This window comes from Podarcis melisellensis (assembly GCF_964234715.1).
Source record: "Podarcis melisellensis genome assembly, chromosome: 1".
Taxonomy (NCBI): domain Eukaryota; kingdom Metazoa; phylum Chordata; class Lepidosauria; order Squamata; family Lacertidae; genus Podarcis; species Podarcis melisellensis.
The window spans coordinates 29861782-29883478 of record NC_138528.1 but is presented as its reverse complement, the minus strand read 5'-3'; the positions used below and the strand labels follow the sequence as shown (position 1 = coordinate 29883478).

The following is a 21697-nucleotide window of genomic DNA, read 5'->3' as shown; positions in this document are numbered from 1 at the left end:
TATAAATATAAATTAAAAATGCATATTTTGGATGAAATGTTTAGAAATATATACACAGAGATATATTTTGTGGATTAACAAAACATTTGCAGATTAATTGGATTTATGGATGAACATGCAAAACTGATACAAGCTGGAAATGTACTATTCAGCACTAGTTTTAAGAACAAATTTGATTACTATTAAACCATTTCCAATGTCCCAGATGCTTGATGTAGGATTTGTTCCACTGCATCCTCTCTCTTATAGCAATCTGGGTTTTTTAGGGCAGGGATGGGGAATATTTTTTCCCTGGCAGACCACTCACCTGTCAATCAGCTCATGTCACAATGATGTCAAATGATTGGCATGTGGGTGGTCCCACCCAGCTGTCAAAGTTGGCCCATGATGGTAGAGGGAGATAATGACAAAGCAGGATTGAACTCTTCACTCATCAGCTGATGCATTGGGAGTTCAATCCTGCTTTCTGAGATATCAGGTGTGGGGCAAATGGGCATGGTTTTTGAAAAACAGCCTTGTAGGGCCAAATAGGGAGGCCTGGAGGCTCCCAGTCCCTGTGCTAGGCCATTTCCAGACGATAGGTGGTCTTGCACCCTGGAAATGATATGATTCTTCGGACTTATTTGATATCCTACATGTGCATTCTCTCTTTTGGCTAGTATGATAATAAAATGCTGTTTCTGGTGAATGCTTTTATGGTGCTCTGCATAGCAGTGTGGATTTTAATGGTAGGAAATGGCCTGGCAATGGGGATGTAGCAGAGTTGGCCATACCGTGTGAGGTAGCAGATTATGAGCAGCAAACTTTCAGGTCTATGGGGGGCATATATGTTTGTGGGCATGCACACATACCCCCATGCCCACATGTGCACCAAGACATTAAAAAAAGAGCAGGGTGTTTTATAGTAACAAGCATTGCTATGTAACAGAACTCAGCTTCATATCTTCAAAGCAGCCAGACACACCCTTGTTGTAAAAAGTGCAGGGATGAGTAATGCAGTAAGATGCAATAAGTTGCGAACAGTTGAGGTGATGGGGACTCCTTAAACTGGCCATGCAGAAAAACTCTTAAATGCGGACACACACATGCAGAAATGCAGAGAGATGTACGGGTATGTGGTACCCCAAGGATCAAATACAGAATGGAAAGTCAGGAGACCTACCCTGCCATAGAGACTCAACGGAAAAGGATGCACAGCCTGCAAATTCAATATGACAGCAAATGGGCTGCATTTCCCACTGTCTAGGGCTTTGCTTCATGGAGCTTTTAGAGGTATTTTTAGTCTCCGGGTAAGAAAAAAGAAACTAAACTTGATTGCTTGTGCTACCTCCTCTGCACACTCGGCTATTTTTACTTCCGACAGACTGGGCCTACATCCAGCATGTAGAGGGGGGGAGGGGGGCTCCGAAGCTGGAATTATTTGCCTTCCATTAAGAAAAAAACCTCCCAAGCCTGATGTTATCAAGTCAGTGAGGGGACATCTGATCTCAAACTTGTTGGACAGATGTCTCTTGGCAGGGTTGCGCTGGAGAAAGGCAGAGAGAGCAAACAGATCAGTAGAATGGCTCTCATACTGCAGAGGGCTGGTACTGGCACAGCTCTGTTCGAAGGACTTCTGGAACATGAGTGGCACCAACAGGACGATTAGAAAACTGACGGCTTTAGTCAAGGCAGGAGGTAAGGCTGAATCTGAAGTCACTGTGACTCTCCCCCCACACCGGCGAAGTGCATCAAAAGTTTTTTTTTCCACAGAAAAGAGAATTAATAGGAAGAAATCAAAAAGTGAAGACACTACAAGGAGAAGGAAAATTCTTAGCAGGTTTTCCCAAATAGTGTCAGCAAGCAGGTTGGGAAGCTGCATTACATTACGTTCACCTGCCTTCAAAAGCCATTCTTTCGGTAACGATACATTGGGGGGGGGATGCGGGTGGCGCTGTGGGTTAAACCACAGAGCCTAGGACTTGCAGATCAGAAGGTCAGCGGTTTGAATCCCCGCAACGGGGTGAGCTCCCGTTGCTCGGTCCCTGCTCCTGACAACCTAGCAGTTCGAAAGCACGTCAAAGTGCAAGTAGATAAATAGGTACAGCTCCAGCGGGAAGGTAAACGGCGTTTCCGTGCGCTGCTCTGGTTCACCAGAAGTGGCTTAGTCATGCTGGCCACATGACCTGGAAGCTGTACGCCGGCTCCCTCAGCCAATAAAGCGAGATGAGCACTGCAACCCCAGAGTCGGGCACGACTGGACCTAACAGTCAGGGGTCCCTTTACCTTTACATTGGGGGGGGGGGACATATTTGCCCTACAAAAATTTCACCAGCAGTTCAAAACTGCTGACTGTCCAGCAGCCATTTTGCATCCCGCACAACGTCCCAAACCTAGTGTTGTTCAGACATGCGGTTGCAGGGAGATGGTAACCCAGCACATAAATGGTGGAGAATATTCAACAATATGGTCCTCTTAGGGAAAGAGCCCAGAAAAGAAAATGTTGAGAATTTTTTCCCCTGAAAAAACTCTCATGAGAAATTTTGCCTCAGCTCTATACTCACTATTGCTTCACACAACACAGACACAGAGTCGCACACGCTGTTGTCACCTTTCCTAGAGGAAAGTCTAGTATTTCATTCTCTGCCTGTATTCTTTTAATGAATGCCCATGTAGTGCTTCACAGAAATGACTATTGAGTAGTTGGGGTTTTGTTTTGTTTTAAATCGGCAAGTAAGTGAATTGGAACAGGATAAGACAACTTGGTATGTTAGGTAACTCTACTCCCCCAAATAAGCAGTCCTAAACCAATATTGGAACTGCTTCATGGTGCAATGAGGGGATAGCTTCTCCGTTTAGTGAAGCAACCAAGCCGCACTAGAGACCTTTTAACTTCTACTCACAACTCCCCATCTCAGACAGCAGCGAACCTTCTGCAGCTGCAGGTGACCTGACTGTGTTGTTAAGGAACTTTAACTAGACTGATTTGGACGGTATGACTCACATGTGCTGTGTTTTCCCTCGTCGTCTTTGTCTGCCTTCTATAGGGCACTTTCATTTAGTGCTGTCACTGCACTGCTGTCAAACCTCAGACTCAAGTAGCCGGCGTGAAATGCAGAATAATTACTGTAACTTAATTTGTGATTGATATCCTCATGGATCTTGCAAATCTCAGCATATCCATCTTACTTCCATTTCTGTTCAAGCCTCGGAACTGATTTTTTGTTGTTTTGTTTTCGTCACCCCCATCCCTACCATTTCCTCTACCAACCCACCAACTGGGCTTTCTTCATCTGCCTTGTGAATGCAGCCTCTCCTGCATTTTCATAGAAGCATTGAATGAATTTTTCTTGCAAATGCATTTTTTCTTGCAAATGCATTGGATGCATTTTTCCTGGGGCAAAGGGGTTCTGAAGGGCAGATAGGGCTCTGAGGCTTGGAAAAATTAAGCCATTTGCACCAACTCATTTTTGCAGGTTGCAGGTGTCCTCATGCAGTGTTTCCCAGTCCCCCAAGCTATACAGGATAGCATGGTGCATCCTATTGATCATCCTGTTTACATGAAGTTAGGTGGTATTGCCCCCCATTGGAATGGCGCCTCCTACAGGACTAAACAGGCAAAGCATACAACCTCTTGCTCTGCTTGTGAGTCGATAGGCCAGGCTCCTGCAGTCTGACAAAGTTAGAACTTTTTAAAACATATTTTTTCACCTTTAGCTCCCCCCACTTTCAGTTCCTTTCTCCTCTCCTCCATAATCACCACATTTATTTATTTTTAAAAATTGTGTGTGGGGAAACCAGTGTGGTGTAGTGGTTAAGAGCAGTAGACTCGTAATCTGGTGAACCAGGTTCGCTTCCCCGCTCCTCCACATGCAGCTGCTGGGTGACCTTCGGCCAGTCACACTTCTCTGAAGTCTCTCAGCCCCACTCACCTCACAGAGTGTTTGTTGTGGGGGAGGAAGGGAAAGGAGAATGTTAGCCGCTTTGAGACTCCTAATGGGGAGTGATTAAGTGGGATATCAAATCCAAACTCCCACTCCTCCTCCTCCTCTTCTTCTTCTTTTGGGTTCCTTTAGCTGGGGGTGAGGATGACACCGCAGCCTGGTTACCGCCAAAAAGCCTAGGGCAGAGGAGCCTAGAGAGAGGAGTTCAGTGGCACCACTCCAATGGCCGGTAGCAAAGGAAAACAAGCTGCTTCACGCCACCTTTGGAGGCTTATGGCCTTGGCTGACCCTTTCCCTGCCTTTCAGGGGGGCATTTCTCCTCAGAAGTTGCCACACTGGACACAGCAGGGGGGAGAGGAGCAGCTGCCCTGCATTCAGTGGCAAGGGCAGGCCACAGAGCTTTGGCTCCAGTTGCCAGCCAGCAAAGCTTATTCCACCTCCCCAGGCCACCAAGCAGCACCTCATTCATCCCCAAATCAATGTGGTTGCATCATTTATGGAAAATTAGCACGGCCCATCTTTCTCTCTCGTTCCTTTCTCAGATGCGTTAGCAAAAGAAGTTTCTTCTTTTCACTATTCTGATATGTTTATGAAACAGCTCAGGACCCTGCCAAATATTACCTCCTAGCTGCTGGATTGCACTGCCTTTCATTTCTGCAGAGATTGTAAGCTCTTTGGAGCAGGGATCTCACGTCAGTGTCTTTTACACTGTAGGTTCAGCATATAAATGTTTTATAGTTTTATGTGCTATAAGCCACCCAGAGTGGCTGGGGAAACCCAGCCAGATGGGTGGGGTTTTAATTCAATAATAATAATAATAATAATAATAATAATAATAATAATAATAATAATAATGGTGAGGTTTGCTGCTCGAGCACCTAGTGATTCCTCTGCATAGCGACAGCAACAGCTGAGCGGGAGGGTTTAGTCTGCACACACTGTCTCTTTAACGCTGGCCATGATGATGACTGTTTGGATGAAACAACAACTGTGACCTTATTTAAAGTGCTTGCCTGAAGGAGTGTCAAACAGGATGGAGGGACAGGAGGAGAACAGAGTCTCTCCTTTGAAATTAACGAGCTAATGTCCTTGGATGAATAGACATATCTACTCAGCAAGGAAAAGAGGGATGGAGGGTAAATCTCCTTGCATCTCCCTCTCTCCCTCTCTCTTGCTTATCTCTTTTAATGCACTTAAGTCCTTTTGTGTTTCTCTAATCTGATTGAGGGTGCCTAATACCTTTGCAACCTGTGCAGCCAAGCACCGAGGACAAGACGCTTATATGTGCATGATTCTGCTTGGTAAAAATAGCATAACTCCCTCCACTGGTTCCTCACCTTTTCCCTTTTGCTAAATCTAAATGCCCTGTTACTACACACTTGGGACTTGCAGTGGAAATTAGTTTCACTGGCGTTCCAGTGTACGCCAGTGTACATCTCGCCCTACAGGCATTCCCACCTCACTCATCCAGTGAAGATGTGGGGAGAAACAGGGCCACGCATACAGGCCATGCCCCACAATGCCAGAGCATCAGCTGGCCATGCCCCTAGCACTGAAGGCTCAATATTAGTGCAAAAGGGTGCAAAGTGAATAAGGCCCATTTCACACCAATGCCAAACACATGACAGTGGTGGGCATGGCCACTGGACTCAATCCTACTTTAACCACTTCCCACATATTTGTAAACCACTGGGAGGTTGTTTTCTTTTATAATCAAATGGTATATAAGGTAAATGTTAGGGAATAAATAACATACCGGTAGATTCAGTGGGTGCAAAGGGAGAGTGAATGTCTGCACACTTCTTTGACCCTGACCAGGGTGTGAGAGCCCTACGGATTTTTATAATGAATTTATTCATTTATTTCCCAAATTCTATATACCACTAGAGTGTAAACACACAGACACACACCTCAAAACAGTTTAGAGTGTGCAAATGAGCATCCAATTCATTGTGCTGGTAAAGTTGCGGATAAGTGGTGTTCATATGCATAAACAACAACAACAACACTTTGGTGTAACCCATTAGCTCATTTGATCATGGCCAAGATCTTAAGTGCATGATTTCGGAGAGTATTCTTGGAGAGTGCAGTTATTCCAAAGGTACAGTGGTACCTCGGGTTCCATTTGCTTCAGGTTACAAACTCCACTAACCCAGAAATAGTGCTTCGGGTTAAGAACTTTGCTTCAGGATGAGAACAGAAATCATGCTCCTGTGGCACGGCAGCAGCGGGAGGCCCCATTAGCTAAAGTGGTGCTTCAGGTTAAGAACAGTTTCAGGTTAAGTACGGACCTCCAGAACGAATTAAGTACTTAACGCGAGGTACCACTGTACTAATGAGGACAGGCTGCCTGTATAATGTTGGGTTATTCAAAGCTAGTCAGGTTGGTTTCCTGGGAACTGGGTCTTGCCTGTCATTCTATTTGCTTGGATATTATTTCACAAACACTATAGAAACATTTCTACCTCACTGGGTTGAGATGCTAATAGGAGGGTGAAAAGGGAAGAAGCTCTGATTTTTAAAAGTGCATTGTTTGTTTTTGTCCCTTTTTTCATTAACTGGGCGGGGGAGAAGGGATATCTGTGTATATTTTAAGAAAAATATTTCACAGAGCAATCCAAATTCCTGGTGGGTGGCAGCAGGATTTAACAGAGTAGTGGAGCAACTGCTATGTCTGGAGTCCCACTGGTTGCACTGGAAAATGACGTCTCCTCCTGCCCCCACATGCCATTTCCAGGTTGGCGCAGCCGACAGACTCACATCAGGCCAATTGCTGGTGGCTACAGATGAGGGAGAAATTAGATTTTGTTAAAGCAAACCCTCCTAATTTGTACTTACCGAAACAATACGCAAACCGAAACACAGCCATGCTTCAAAATCCATACTTCTCTGAATTTTCAACACCGTTCCCCAGCCACGTAATTGTATAAAAATGCACATAGCAGGATAAAGAGTGTCTATAAATACACCTGTTTAGTGAAGATAGCATACAAAAATTCATTATATTAGGACAAAAGTGATTTGCAGGAATGTGTATATTAGGTAAAAATGCATACAGAAAGATGTGAATTGGGAGAAACTTGTGTTAGAATGCTGATGAATTTTCATGAGGATTTTTGTGCGTGTGTGTGTTTTTTTTAAAAAAAACCATGCGGAAATGTGGAAAACTGAACTTAAGAATGGGAAACTGAAAAACTGAGACAAACCAAAATTGACAGATCCACCCATTCCTGGTGTGAATGCAGAAACTGAGTAAAGTTTAATTCTAAGGGCCCCTGCAGACATCCTATTTATTAAGCATCCATCATGATTTGGATACGTGATGTTATTGGGTGGTTATCCCCCCCCCCCGCCACTGGCACAGCCAGACAGAATTGGGTGAACAGACATCTCAAGTTCTATCCTATCTGCCCCACTTCCAGGAGGGATTGTTCCATCAGTCAATTTATCTTATCAGTTTTTCTCTTCATTGGCAGTGCAATCCTAAACATGCCTACTCAGAAGTAAATCCCATTGGGCTCAATGAGGCTTACTCCCTAGGATGCAGCCCACATGCATAGGAGTCAATAGGAGTGCATGTGCATACAAATATACCTGTTAAGAATAAGGAAACACATCTGATTCCACTAAAAAAAAAAGGCCTTAAGATTTCCTTTTTTGCCTACAGGGGTCCGTCTGGATCGAGTTCGTGGAGGCCGTCAAAAGTACAAAAGGAGATTGGATTCCGAGAGCAGCACTTATTTGAGCTTACAGATTCCTCCTCCAGCCAAAAAGCCATGTAAGTGCCGGTATCACATTCTGTTGCCTGGGGCAAACTCTCCATTTCCTTTCCCCTAACATAGTGCTGTGGGGTTGTGCTTCTCTCCCTGAGTGTTCCTCATAAGAAACCAGTTCTCAGCTGTCTTAATTAGGGAGCCACATGAGTTAGTGTCCTCTGAGACTTTTCTGAAACTGAAACTGAAGGCAATTGTTCAGATACATGGTTTAAGGGAGCACCTGGCCTTTCCCTAAATCTACAAGAGATCAGCTTGCAGATGAAGATGATGGCCTACCCATCTCACCATGATGATTCTCCAGCTTTGCATGATCCTGCTAGCTGCCTGGCAACCTATTCATCATAGATCTCTATGCTCCATGCATTGTAGAATCTATTACTGGGGCATTTCACACATGGTCTAGCGCCAAGGGCCTTCTGGTGGTTCCCTCACTGCGAGAAGCCAAGTTACAGGGAACCAGGCAGAGGGCCTTCTTGATAGTGGCGCCCACCTTGTGGAACTCCTTCCCACCAGATGTCAAAGAGAACAACAACTACCAGACTTTTAGAAGACATCTGAAGGCAGCCCTGTTTAGGGAAGCTTTTAATGTTTGATGCATTACTGTATTTTAATATTTTGTTGGAAGCCGCCCAGAGTGGCTGGGGAAGCCCAGCCAGATGTGCGGTGTATAAATATGATGATGATGATGATGATGATGATGATGATGATGATGCAGAGGAAATCTTGAGCTTGCCACTGAGTCTGAACTCAGTGGGGGAGATTTAGCCTATGAGATTCCCTGGTGCCTATACCTGTATGATACCTGTGCTTTTTGCTTTGATACCTTACACTTAAGACATCTTCGGTGCACTCCTAAGCAAAAATGGTAAAGGGTCTTAGTTCTCTGGAAGGCCTTGCTTCATTGCTCATAGATCTTATTCTAATGTCTGCCCACCTACTAGCACTTTGGTTTGAGGTGGAGAAACTATCCCTGGAAAAGATATATCACCCTTCCCACCAAGAGTACATTCTGTCAGAGTTCAGCCAAGCCACACAGACTGCACCATCTGTGCTGGTCCTGCAGCACCAGTGATGAGCTGCATGCTCTAGAGCAGGGGTAGGCAACCTAAGGTCTGGGGGCTGGATGTGGCCCAATCATCTTCTCAATCTGGCCCGCAGACAGTCCAGGAATCAGCGTGTTTTTACATGAGTAGAATGTGACCTTTTATTTAAAATGCATCTCTGGGTTATTTGTGGGGCATAGGAATTCATTCATTTTTCCTCCCTTAAAAATATAATCCGGCCTCCCACATGGTCTGAGGGATGGTGGACCGGCCCACGGCTGCAAAAGGTTGCTGACCCCTGTTCTAGAGAGTGGTCAGAACAGGATGAGGTCCCCTCCATTAATGTACCAGTGGACTCAAACACCCTAAGAGCCACTTCACTTTCCAAAAATCAGTATTTTACAATAGAAAGTTGGGAAAATATTTGCAGCAGACATGAGAAATAGACCATAGTTTATTTTAATTTCCATAGGGGTGTTTCCTTAAGCCATTTTCCCTGCATTCCCCCCCCCATGTCAGAAGATTCCCCATTTATTCCATCCAGAATGTCCATATGTGAGCTTCCTATCAGTATTAATTAGCCAGAATACATGGTAAAACAATTATCAGTTGAAATATGCAGAGTGTTCAGAATGGAAAGTTATATCTTGGCAAAGGATGCTTAGGTATATCAGTAATTAACACATGTAAATATCTATGATAGGATCAGGGACCGATCGTAGCTCAGTGGTAGGGCACATGCCTTGCATGCAAAAGGTTGAAGGTTCAATCCCTGGGGCCTCCAGTTTAAAAAGGAGCAGGTAGCATGTGATGAGAAAGACCTCCGCCATGGTCTCTGGAGAGCTGTTCACAACTCCGAGAAGGCAATACTGGGCTAGAGGAACAAACAGTATGATCAGGCAGGAGCCAGTTTCCTACATACCTGGCATTCCCAAGCAAAAACAATCTCACCTTTATTTCAGACAGTGGAGTTTTAAGCTACTTGCGTAGGTTCGTCAGATGCACATACTGATTTCTGCTTTGGAATTTGCAGTGACCAAGATCGTCTCCCACTTGTTGGTGGCAGAGCCGGAAAAGATTTATGCTATGCCTGACCCTACCATGCCGGAGAGCGACATAAAAGCTCTGACTACGCTCTGTGATTTGGCAGACAGAGAGCTGGTGGTGATCATTGGCTGGGCAAAGCACATCCCAGGTAAGAAGCTACGGGTGGGGGGCAAAAAATGGTTGTAGTGACTTACCGTCACGGGCACTAGTTTATCATTTTCAACAGGGAAGCTGCCCTTGCCTGATGAGGAGCTCTGAAATTTTGTGTGTAAAAAAACCCCCAGGATTTTGCAGCTTCAGCCCCCACATTTTGCAAATGGAATAAAAATGCAGTGGGAATCTTTAACCCGTGAGCAGCCTTGGAGGGATCTACCTCTCTTGTTGCACTTTATGAGAAGCAACAAATTGAAGTGGGAATAGTTCACACACACACACACATAGACCTGCTTTTTTGCTGCTGTTTTAACCATGCGAAGCAGCCTCAAGGAGAACCCGAGTTCAATAGAAAATAGAGGTTATGAGAGGACTCCTAGTTTACAACAGACTCCTCGCTTTCAATCAGAATTCCAATGCAGTTATTGATTTATTGGTGTAAATTAATGTATCTTTAGATGCTTGCGATTATCTTATAGCTTTAGCTTTGAACTGAGAAAACTCCAGCTGATGGGTACTTGGGAAAGGAGGTCAGTCTTTGGATACTGCTTCTCAGCAAATCTTAATCCCAGTGGTGCCCTTCTTGAAGGAGGCCTGTCATAACAGGGATTACCCCACTCACTGGCTGCACAATCTGCCAGGGCCTGATTCAGCACAAACAGTGTAATGCTGCTGATTAAGGAAACTCTGTCTGGATTGCTCCACTAACCCAGCAGCTGGGAAGAATTAGCAGGAAGGATAATAACAAACTACACCAGACGACAACTTATTAATACTCAGGCTACCATCTCCATATTGATGAGGCCCCTTCTTGTAAGAACATTTGTGAGGTCAGTGTACTTTCCCATTTTTAGTGCACAATCCAAACAGTTGTTGACTAGGTAGAGCTGCTGTTGTGGAGATACCACATTTTCCAAGCAGGTTAGATATAATCACACTTTCTTTTCTGTCTGTTTGTCTAGAAAGATGTGGAGCATTCCCCCCACCCCCGGTAGTACATTTGTTACTTGCCTGATTACAGTGCAAATTGTGGTTGCATTTCACTGGAGAGCACTTGATCACATCCTGTCCCATTACTTCTCAAAGCAAAGTGTGCCGATGTACCATTTTGTGGAATCCTTTCCCATTGTTTTGAAATTTTGCAATGGAAAAGTCCACAAAGTTGCTCCTCACAGATAAACCCAAAGCTAATTCAAATGGGGTGTGTGAATTAATAGCTAAATAATACTCAGTGTGGACAGGCCCAAAGTGAGTTGACAGCACGATAGAAAAGGAAGAATGATCTAAGGGTAACAATATAGTTAGGTCCTAAGTTTCTGAATAATAAGGCAATATGTTTATTTCGTCCAATGAAATCTCTGAAAGCTGTGAGTATGTGTGAACATGTACACAACTTTCAGGTTTGCATTAATTCCTAAACTTGCCTCAGACAAACAACTGTGTGAGGACCCTCTCAGTGGTGTCAGCACATGGGTCCAATTAAGCTTGAAGCCACTCTTCAGCAATTGGGGGGGGGATACATTTTAATAGTGTTCAGCAAATATTATTACTTCCCTACCAAGGCTGTCTTCCCCTCTGGACAGGACTCCCCTTTCTTCCTGCTTCACACCCAGCTCCTGCATTAATCACCTGTACCTTGGTTCCCCATCACTGTGTCTCCCTGCAGGAAGAGGAGACTTCTGTTGAGGGGTGATGACAGGGGCTCTTTGGGTGACTGTTTTGCTGCTGCTCTTGCTGGGAAGACGAGAGCTTCGCACAGGATGAAATATGGCTAGTGGAGTGACAGCAGCTGTGTCTAGAGTGGCCTCAGATCCTATAATTACATCTCTCTTTATTACAGCTGCTAATGGCCCTCCAGGATGACAGAGATGATAATAAATTAACAGATTATGAACTCCACTTGCCACAAATTATGTGTTTTCTCTCTCTCTTCTCTCTCTCCCCCTCTCTCTAAAGATTCTGGTAGCTCCTGCTGCCAAATGTCTAAAAAAGAATAGGTTTCTACACCCATGGGTACAAATACTACAGGTTTCAGAGGGAATCTGTGAAGTTCAGTTGGGATACTGCCAAGAGGATCTTATGCATGCTTCTCTGTAAGAAAGGATGAAGTAATGTGCTTTATTTGTAGCAATGTGGCACATGCAACAATTTTCTAATACATGGATGAGGAGGAACCTGTGGCCTCCAGCCAAGATGGCCAATGATGAAGACTGAATGATGGGTGTTGTAGTCCAGCAACATCAGGAGAACTTCAGATTCCCCACCCTTGTTCTCACAGGACAGATTCCATGTTTCTGGAATGTGTGCCTGATGGAGCTGGAAAGTTAGCCACTCCAGCCGTCATGTGGATCAGTTCTCAGATGCCTCCAAACAGGGCATGATAGAGATACTAGCCATCTCCATTTTAGTTTAGAGCCATAGATTTATAGGTCTATATATTCTGGTGTGTTTAATTTTTTTATTTTTAAGAAAGATGCATAAGCTGGTGGCCATCACCATAAACTGGTTATGCATGCATTTTAAAAAATGACCCGAGCCTAGAGCTAATCATTTTCACTGGGTGACCTCGGATATGTCCCCTTTGACATCTTTTTCTAAACACAACAGATCATCCAAATATTCCTTTCTTATAGGGAGGATGCTCTAACCCTCTGGCCATTTTAGCTGCCTTATTCTATCCCTCTTCCAATTCTATGGTGCCTTTTTGAAAAAGGGTAACCAATCTGCATGCAGTATTGTAAGCCCATTTACACCACAGATTTATATAATAGCATTATTGTAGCAATCATTTTATTTTCAGCTCCTTTAATTCTCATCCACTCATTCTTCCTAACACAGGATTTGCCTTTTTCACTCCCACAGTACACTGATTTGACCGTTTTTTTCAGTGAGCTTTCCACTACTAGTCCAAGATCTTTATCCTGAGTGGTACAGCTCCTTCACAAGTAGTTATTCTGTTGGCATTCTTATAGTTTGTTGTGGTTTAAACCATCTTGAATAACTGGTGTCAACCACAGACCTAGGTTTATCTTGATTCCAGATAATTTATTACTAACTTAAAAGCACTGGTCTCAAAGAGTGCTGAGCCAGAATTGAAACCCCATGAATTCATAGCCCTCCTTGTGGCTTATGAAAGAACCCACCCTGTTGGTGATGCTGAGGGAAAGAGCTGTGAACCTATCAACGAGCCTCAGTCAACACGTGGGTCTGATGGGCATTGTGGTCCAAAACACCTTCAGGACACCAGATTGGGGGACGTTGATCTCAGCACTGCGGTGCTTTCATTGTTTGCTCACAGTCTGGTATCCGCAGTGAGCATGGCATTTTCTTCACGGTATGTGATCTGCTCTCTGCTCAGATGCATTAGGAATCCCACTGTTTAATTCCCTCTGTTGTAAAAGAGAAGATTTTGATGCCAGCCCCCTATAGAACACCTTGCATTAGCCAGTTGGATATCAAGGAGATGCAACATGAATGACAGCTATCAGGACTGAATCTGACAAAGATTTCACCATCCTCGCTGGACAGAGTTGGTGAGAAAGTGCTCTTGCTTTGTCCCGGAGTCGCAGCTACAGTGTGGAGCACAATGCTCAGGATGTGAACTTGGAGTGGCAGGGTGTTCTTTGCCCATTATAGAAGTGTGTGTACACTTGGCAGGGATCTACTATCAACAGTTCTCTGTTGCGCATACCTGTGTGAAACACATTTTCAAGTGTGTGTTTGTCACATTCACGCTGCACACTTTAGGCATCCCTAGTGTAATGAGTGAAGAGGCCCTGAGATACCAGATCAAACACCTCATGCACTGCTTGTTCTGTGTGGTTGGGATGTTTACTCTCTCACACTGTTTCAAATGATGTGTGCTTGTCTGGCTCAGAAAAGATTGAACTTCTTCTGTAACTGCTAAACTGGCTGGATTATTATTTCGTTTTGATGATTCTCGGTTAGGGAATGGAAGCGCCTTCCTCCATTAGGACATTGTCAAGCATAAATGAACTGACCGTAATAAGTCAGTGCGATGAATAGCTTACAGGTCTCCAGCAGAACTTGTGAGCATAGTTTTCTTGCTACATAAATGTGGATTAGCAACAGGAGAGCACAGCTCCCTTGCTAAAAGGGCAGCTTGTTGTTATTCAGACATATACAGGGCAAAGCACTGGGTTGTGGTCAGCAATGCACTGCAACCTGGTTGTCTAGCCTAGCTCCTTTCCATCTTCAGACTCGCCAAGAAGGGTTGGTTTTGCAGCTCATGTCCCTGATGTCCCAGCCTCCACTTCAGCTGTCCTCTTATTTCTTCTGGTACTCCTCCCCAGTGCTTTATCGATCTCTCCCTCCTACCCATCAGGCCTCACACACGCACACACAACACGTGACAGCTGATTGGTATCTGTTAATTAATGTGGCCTGCGGCCTCTTTTCTATTCAGTGGCCTGATAAGGGAAATTGGATGTCCAAGGACTGCCGTGCCATTATCACCCCTTACCTCCTCTGGCAACACAAACACAAAACATGGTGTAGTGATAAATAAATACCACTAACCCATCCCTCTGCCCTCACTTCCTTGGGCTGAGATAGCTGAGACAGAAAAATGGAACTCCCGACCAGTCAATACAGCAATCACCAGCTCTTTTGTTAATTGCCAAGTTGATAACAAGAGAAATCAAATGATCCTTGCAGTGACTGGCTCCCTTGGCCCAGATGCAGGCGCACGAGTACCAGAGCAAAGGACTCTGGGAATAAAGGCATCCTGCTGAGCGTAAATCACAGCTAGAGGGACTGGAGCATCTGTGAGTCAAAGGTTAATGAGCTTAGGAAGAACTGTGGGGCAGCAGTGAAGCAGTTGCACAAAAAGAAGAAAAGGGAACTAGAATGATCTCTTACAACACTTGGCAAGAAATGTTAGGTAACTCCCTGTTTGTTACTAGGAACAGATGAATCTGTCAATGTCATGTTCTAAATTTTCCAATCTCAAATTCGGTTTGCATCAGTTTGCAAAGCTTTAAAAACTCAAACACATTTTGGGGTACACTTATCCTCATATATCAGTTTTTGCAAGCAGTATACGCATTTTTGCAAGAGCCTAATATAAGGCATTGTTGTGTGTTATTTTTGCTCACATGCACAGTTTTGTGCTTAGTTTCCCCTAAAATATGTTTGGTGAGAACTGCATCACAAAATTTGTTGAAGAGTGAGTTATAAGGATAACTGCATTTTGATTTGCATATTGGTTTGGAAAGTATGGTGTTATCTAGGTTCACATTAAGCCAAATGAACAAAATGAATTTCTCCCCCATTCCTGGTTGTAACCAAGGTGTGAAAATAAACCACTCCGTGGAAGGAGCAGACAGACTTTGGGCTAGGTTGAGTCTCCATGCTTTCTTTATATATAGGATGTGTATGTGTTGTGACAGACTAGGAAGAGTCAGGAAATACTGAGAAGAAGCTCAGTTGTCAGTAGTGTTTCTACTCTCATCCTCTCCCTCCCTCAGCAAGAACAGTTCCCCCCATTTCTTCAGGACTCTTGTGTGAGTCTGCTAATTTTGAAAGAGCATCTCAAGAGTGAAAATGGAAAATTTCATCATGCAAAAGTGAGATGTCCATGACATTCTTGTGAGTAAAGTTGCAACAGAGGGAAATTTACACCTGTGTCTGTTTGTGAGTCAGATAGTCATATGCCAAACTACTCCCAGTGTCTTACTCATGTCTGAATCACTTGTAGACAGACATTTGTCCTTGGCACATTAAGAAATTTGTGATATAGGAAGTGGCCTTTTCTTACACTTATGTTTCACACAGAAACAAAGCCCATCTACTGTAATTCGCTCTATGCGGGGCTGCCCTTGAAGCTGTCCCAGAAACTCCAGCGGGTACAGAATGCTGCAGCGAGGCTCCTCACGGGGTCTCTGCCATGGGAGCATATTCACCCAGTGCTTTTCAAGCTGCACTGGCTCCCGGTGGAGTACAGGGTCAGATTTAAGGTGCTGCTTTTGACCTTTAAAGCCCTTCACGGCCTAGGACCCTCGTACCTACGGGACCGCCTCTCCTGGTATGCCCCACGGAGAGCCTCAAGGTCCATAAATAACAACACCCTAGTGGTCCCAGGACCTAAGGAAGTTAGATTGGCTTCAACCAGAGCCAGGGCCTTTTCAACTCTGGCTCCGGCCTGGTGGAACGCTCTGCCTCAGGAGACCAGGGCCCTGCAGGATCTGATTTCTTTCCGCAGGGCCTGTAAGACAGAGTTGTTCCGCCTGGCCTTTGGCTTGGAGCCAATTTGATTCCCTCCCTCTCTCTCTTTTTTTTTCCCCTTCTCCTCCTGCGATGAGGCTACATTTTAATATTTTAATGTTCCATTATTTTAATGTTGTATTTTATTTTTGTTTTTAAGTTGTAATAATTCATCTTGTTTTTATTATTGCTTGTAAGCCGCTCTGAGCCCGGCCTTGGCTGGGGAGGGCGGGGTATAAATAAAAAAAAAATTATTATTATCCCCTTGCCTTCTTTCCCACACTAGCTGTGATGCCTGATTTCATTTTTCCAGTGTGGACTGTATGTTATTCATCTCCCAGATTCCTTCTGACTTTTCCAGTTTTGAGAGCAGGTGGGCAGGTTAGGTGACACTGCCTCCAGATGAACCATAATCTCCAGATCCCCAGTTTTCACATAAAAAAAAGGAAGTGAGAGAGTACATTTCTAGTACTTGTGGAATCTGAGTTATAAGGCAAAACGTACAGGAACTATTCTTTTTATTTTTTTTGTGAGAAACTAGCCAGGCCCCCATTGAGTATGTACTTTGCATTCCCACCACCACCTAGAAAAATTCCTGCCAACACACATGATCTTACTATGTACTGTAGTTTTCAAGCACAGCATTCCTCTGTTGTGGGGATCTCAATAATTACTACTAATTCTAATTTGTTCAGTTCTCATTCATGGCTTTTCATTGTCTGGTCTGCCTGGTACCCAAATTGGTGTTCATGTCAGAATAGGTGCTGTTTGTTCCTGTGGGTCCTAAGGTAACATTAATGATCCTCTGGTTGGTGGAGGCAATGTTATAAAACTGGATTGAGTTCCATTGTTAAGAAAAATTGACTTGGATCCTAACTTTTTTTTCCTGTAAAGGGAATTAGCTTCTGTTTTTGGAAGGGAGTTGCACTCATGGACAGGGTCCTTCTGTTCACAGCCTGAATGGATTTAATGGATTGTGAATGGACTTTTGTGATTAAATGCTACAAAGCTTGTTGGTGTGATGTATAAGCAAGCCTAACATTAATAGCCAGGCACATGGCAGTATTTAATGCTATTCTATGGCAGCAAGTGTGAAAAGAAACACATCCACAGCTCTACATTTATTTGTTTATAGTATACATGGAGAGCATTTATTTGTTTATAGTATACATGGTTTATTAGGCAGCTGTTCCACCTAAATTACATAGATCAGTCCTTTTAAATAAAACACCTGAGTCTTTACTCTTTCTTTCAATCATGTGTGCAGCTTCCAAAGCAAATGGGAAGCTTTGGTATGTGGCAAGCTGAAGGTGATTCCAAATGGGATTGTGTGAATAAAAGTATTCCATTACAAAATCCATGTGTGTCATGGAATGGTTAAAATCACCCAAACTACATAGGACAGGCTTAGCCAAACTTGGCCCTCCAGATGTTTTGGGACTACAACTCCTATCATCCTTAGCTAACAGGACCCGTGGTCAGGGATGATGGGAATTGTAGTCCCAAAACATCTGGAGGGCCAAGTTTGGCCATGCCTGACGTAGGAAGTGGCTTACCATGTGGAACTGCAAATGCAACTGGCTCTTAAAATGTGGCACACCTGTGAGTGAAATGATTGAAAGTTTCACTTCTTTTTTTAGCATTTTGTCAAAGGAATATTTTTTTTACCTTGAACTGTGGTTAAATGTTTATGGCCAAGGGCTCCCCATGGGAATATTGAGCCTTCCATCATTGGGTGACCTAACAGAGTCCCCGCCAGATTTCTGAGCCTCAGGGCTTGGAGCAGGCAGTGCTAAAACATCGTCTCCTACCTGTGTACGTAAGTTGACTTGCTCTTCTTGCCCTGCCAGGCTTTTCTAATCTTTCCCTGGGGGACCAGATGAGCCTATTGCAGAGTGCATGGATGGAGATACTTATCCTGGGTATCGTCTACCGCTCGTTACCCTATGAGGATAAATTGGTCTATGCTGAAGATTACATCATGGATGAGGAACATTCTCGCTTGACGGGCCTGCTGGAGCTCTACCTGGCCATCCTGCAGCTTGTGCGCAGGTATAAGAAGCTGAAGGTGGAGAAGGAAGAGTTTGTGACACTCAAGGCCTTGGCTCTTGCCAATTCAGGTAAGGTTACCATCTGGGGTGGACATGAGAATCTGGCCACCATCGCCCATGAAAGACATTGTTCATGAGCTTTATATGTGGTCCAAATGGGGACTTTCTAGACTACTAGAGTGTGATAACATTCCTTTATGATTCCTTTGGTTCAGTCTGATGGTGGTCAAGGTAGATAGGATGTTCTGAGCACCTCCTTTAGTTTTTATATCCCTCTAGTTGTCGAAACAGCTTCCAGATCACTGGGTCATAGCGATTTCATATTTAACCAGCATTGTGGTTTGTTTCACTTCATTTTTTACTAACTCCAATGCTACCTTGATCTTGGAAAACTGCCACTGTGATACAGAGCCAGTGCTTGAACCTGGCTTGAGGCAGCTGCACATTGTAGAGAGGCCTATCTAAAAACATTCCATCATGAAAAATAGATACATTAAAAACAGCCCCCCCCATGCCTCAACACTGAAAATTGCGTTAGAAAGAACCATAAGATCCCGAACTAAAAATACAAGAACCCATAACTTAAAGTGCATTCCTAACCATGTCTACTCAGAAATCCTAGAAAATGCAATGGGACTTACCGTACTCCCAGGTAAGTGGAGTTAGATTGCAGCCACAAACAGTAATAGAATCAAAGGCTTGTAGACAAAGAAAGGTTCTCAAATGCTGGTGGAATATGTGTTAACCTCCAGGGCAGGAAGTTCCATCTAGAAGGTGGTGCATGCCACGGAAAAGGCTGCCTCTCACACGACAGAGATATGCATAAGAAAGGTGCATCAGCTCTTCTTAAAGGACAGGCAGATTTGCCCTCTCACTTTTTCGCTGGTTTGTTTGTTTTGCCTTGTCTCTTTGCAGATTCGATGCACATAGAGGACATGGATGCAGTGCAGAAACTCCAAGACCTTCTCCACGAAGCTCTCCAGGATTACGAGCTGAGCCAGCGTCATGAGGAACCACGGCGTGCGGGGAAGCTGCTGCTCACCCTTCCCCTCCTGCGGCAAACAGCTGCCAAGGCCGTGCAGCACTTCTATAGCATCAAACTGCAGGGCAAGGTCCCCATGCACAAACTCTTCCTAGAAATGCTGGAAGCCAAGGTCTGACAGGGCCCAGGAAGCAAACTGGAAGCCAAGGTTGCGGCCATGGAGCTAACCAAACAGAGGTGGCAGCTGGCTTTTATCTCCAATCATTTATTATGGAAGAATTATTTAACATCCATCTGGCAGCCACGCCAGTCTGTACATCCATCTGAAGATTATTGTGTACAGAGAAGGAAACTCTTTTAATCAACATCACTCTCCCCCCCTCCTTTCTTTCTTTCTGGAAAATTATAGAACAAGCTCTTGCACTTGCAGAGGGAGCCAAAGGAAGTCTGGAGCCCCTAAGAGTGATGCTGTTTGCACTATCCAGGGCAGCCCATTCCCATCTTCTTTGACCTAAGAGAAGGGGTGTGGGGACTGAAGCAGAAAATGGTGAAAAATAAGAGTTTGTAACATTCTTAGCATGGTGGCGTGAGAGGAGATTAAAAAATATATCTGGGCATCAGTGGGTCCGCAGCTTGACCCCTTTCCTCAATGCTGTGGTCCATGTGATGGTGGTCTGTTTGGGGAGGAGCATCAAGGGATCTCTTAAGTCGAGAATGGCTGCCTCCTGTGCTCAAGCTACACAGAAAACATGTACATAGAGGCCCTCCTTATTGGAAAGGGCAGGCCTGACCGTGTAAGATATCCTGTGATATTGTACAGCATATTTGCACCTGGCTTTCCCCTATCCATGTGCAATCATAACATTCCCGGTGGTGGTTACTAGAGAAGCTGGAGACATGTCCTTGAGACAGAAGGAGAGAGAGAAGATCTCGTTGTGTGAGAACATGCAGAGGGAAGTAGCTGGATACTTTTTGTTGTTGTTCCAAGGCTGTAGTCACTCAGTCACCCCTTCATCCTCCTAGACATGGTGCTATTTAAAAAGAAAACCCTCTACCTCCTTTCCTTCTTTCTCCACATGGCCCAAGGTCACTGGAATCACAGGGAGTGGGCCAAAAAAAAAAGTTATCCCGAACCAGGGCATTTCCCAGTCTTTCCTCACCAATAGATTTCAAGCTCCAAATCCAAATATTGGATATATTCCCTGAGAGGTAGGGGAGAAGAAGAATTAGAAGAACTCACCTTCTGGGCTTGTGCCATGTTAAGAGAACTAAAACAACCCAGGGGAGATACTTAATTTTTGCCTCCACATTCCTTTCGCACTGTGGCAACTCTCTCATTGAGGTCAGTTGCTTGAATCCAGCTTGAATGTAGCTGAAGGAAGGCAAGGGTAGCAAGGCTTATGTTTGAGCCAAAATCTGTTTTGAATGGCAGGCTTGAAGTGATAAGTAAGAGAGTGCCTCTGAGAATTGGACGTGCTTGAGGGATTGGGGAGGTAAGGTTTCTAGGTTATATTTATAAAAATAATGGCTTCCAAGTTAGCTTGGCCCCTGCCAACCCTCTTTTCAGAGATTAATTACTTTTCTTCTCATCCAGTCCCACAGAGCCACAAGTCCAGATGGCTTTGACTGGTTTGTGGCTTTTCAGGAGGGTGATGTGTTTGTGTGTCTGTTTTCACGGTTATTTTGGGATCCAGCAGTGAGTTCAAGAGTTAAACCCACTGTTGCAGAAGCAGCATTGAAGCCAAGATGACCATACAAGTGAATTTACTTCCAAAGGGAGTGGTCAAAACAACATGTGAAAACAGGTCTAACCAAAGCAATAAAAGGTATGGATGGCAAAGAATATATATCATTTGCCAAGTCAGGGCTGGGCAGTATTCTAACTGCTTCCTGAGGTAAATCAGAACAGAGGCCTCAACTTCTTTACTTTGTACTAATTCACTTTGCTGCTTCATCCAGATGCTAATCCAAAGGTCCTCTTTTTTGAAGAGGGAAAAAGGGGGTAGGGAGGGAGCCAGCAGATTGCTAAACTGGTCTTCCATGACTATGAAGGATGCGACAGAAATAAACACAGTAATCATGAAGCTACCTTCGGATGCCTGCGGTTGGCAACTGATTTGGGGGCTGACAGTTTTGTTTTTGGATGACAAACAGCTCCAGTTTCCTGCTCAAAATGGCTCCCTACTTTTTTTCCACCCATGGGGGAAAGTATTTTGATGGATGCTCCTTTTCTCAGAGTAGCTTCCTCTCTCCCCAGCTTTCTTTATCCTACTAGCAGTCATTGTCATTCTTCTCCAAAATAGCCATCACATGTAGGAGACCAGAGTAGCTCACTGGCAGAGCGCCTGCTTGGCATGCAGAAGGTCCTGAGTTCCTTTATTGGCATCTCTGTGGAAAAGGATCAGATCACAGGTGATGGGGAAGGCCCCCAGCTTAGACCCTAGAGACCCACTGCACATCAAAGTAGATAATATTGGGCTACGGGCAAATAGACCTG

General features: G+C 44.4%; 1 protein-coding gene across 4 annotated transcripts in view; it reads left to right on the top strand.

Moving 5' to 3' along the window:
* The window catches only part of ESRRB (estrogen related receptor beta), a 153163-nt gene extending 131842 nt beyond the window's left edge, over positions 1-21321 (top strand). For all 4 annotated transcript variants that reach the window (XM_081913363.1, XM_081913365.1, XM_081913364.1 and 1 more), the window contains 4 exons: positions 7591-7701; positions 9776-9937; positions 18018-18287; positions 19134-21321. In XM_081913363.1, coding sequence (XP_081769489.1) covers positions 7591-7701; positions 9776-9937; positions 18018-18287; positions 19134-19378 — 788 coding nt within the window. In that variant the 3' untranslated portion in view covers positions 19379-21321. The remainder of the gene's footprint in view (positions 1-7590; positions 7702-9775; positions 9938-18017; positions 18288-19133) is intronic.
* Positions 21322-21697: the final 376 nt, after the last annotated feature.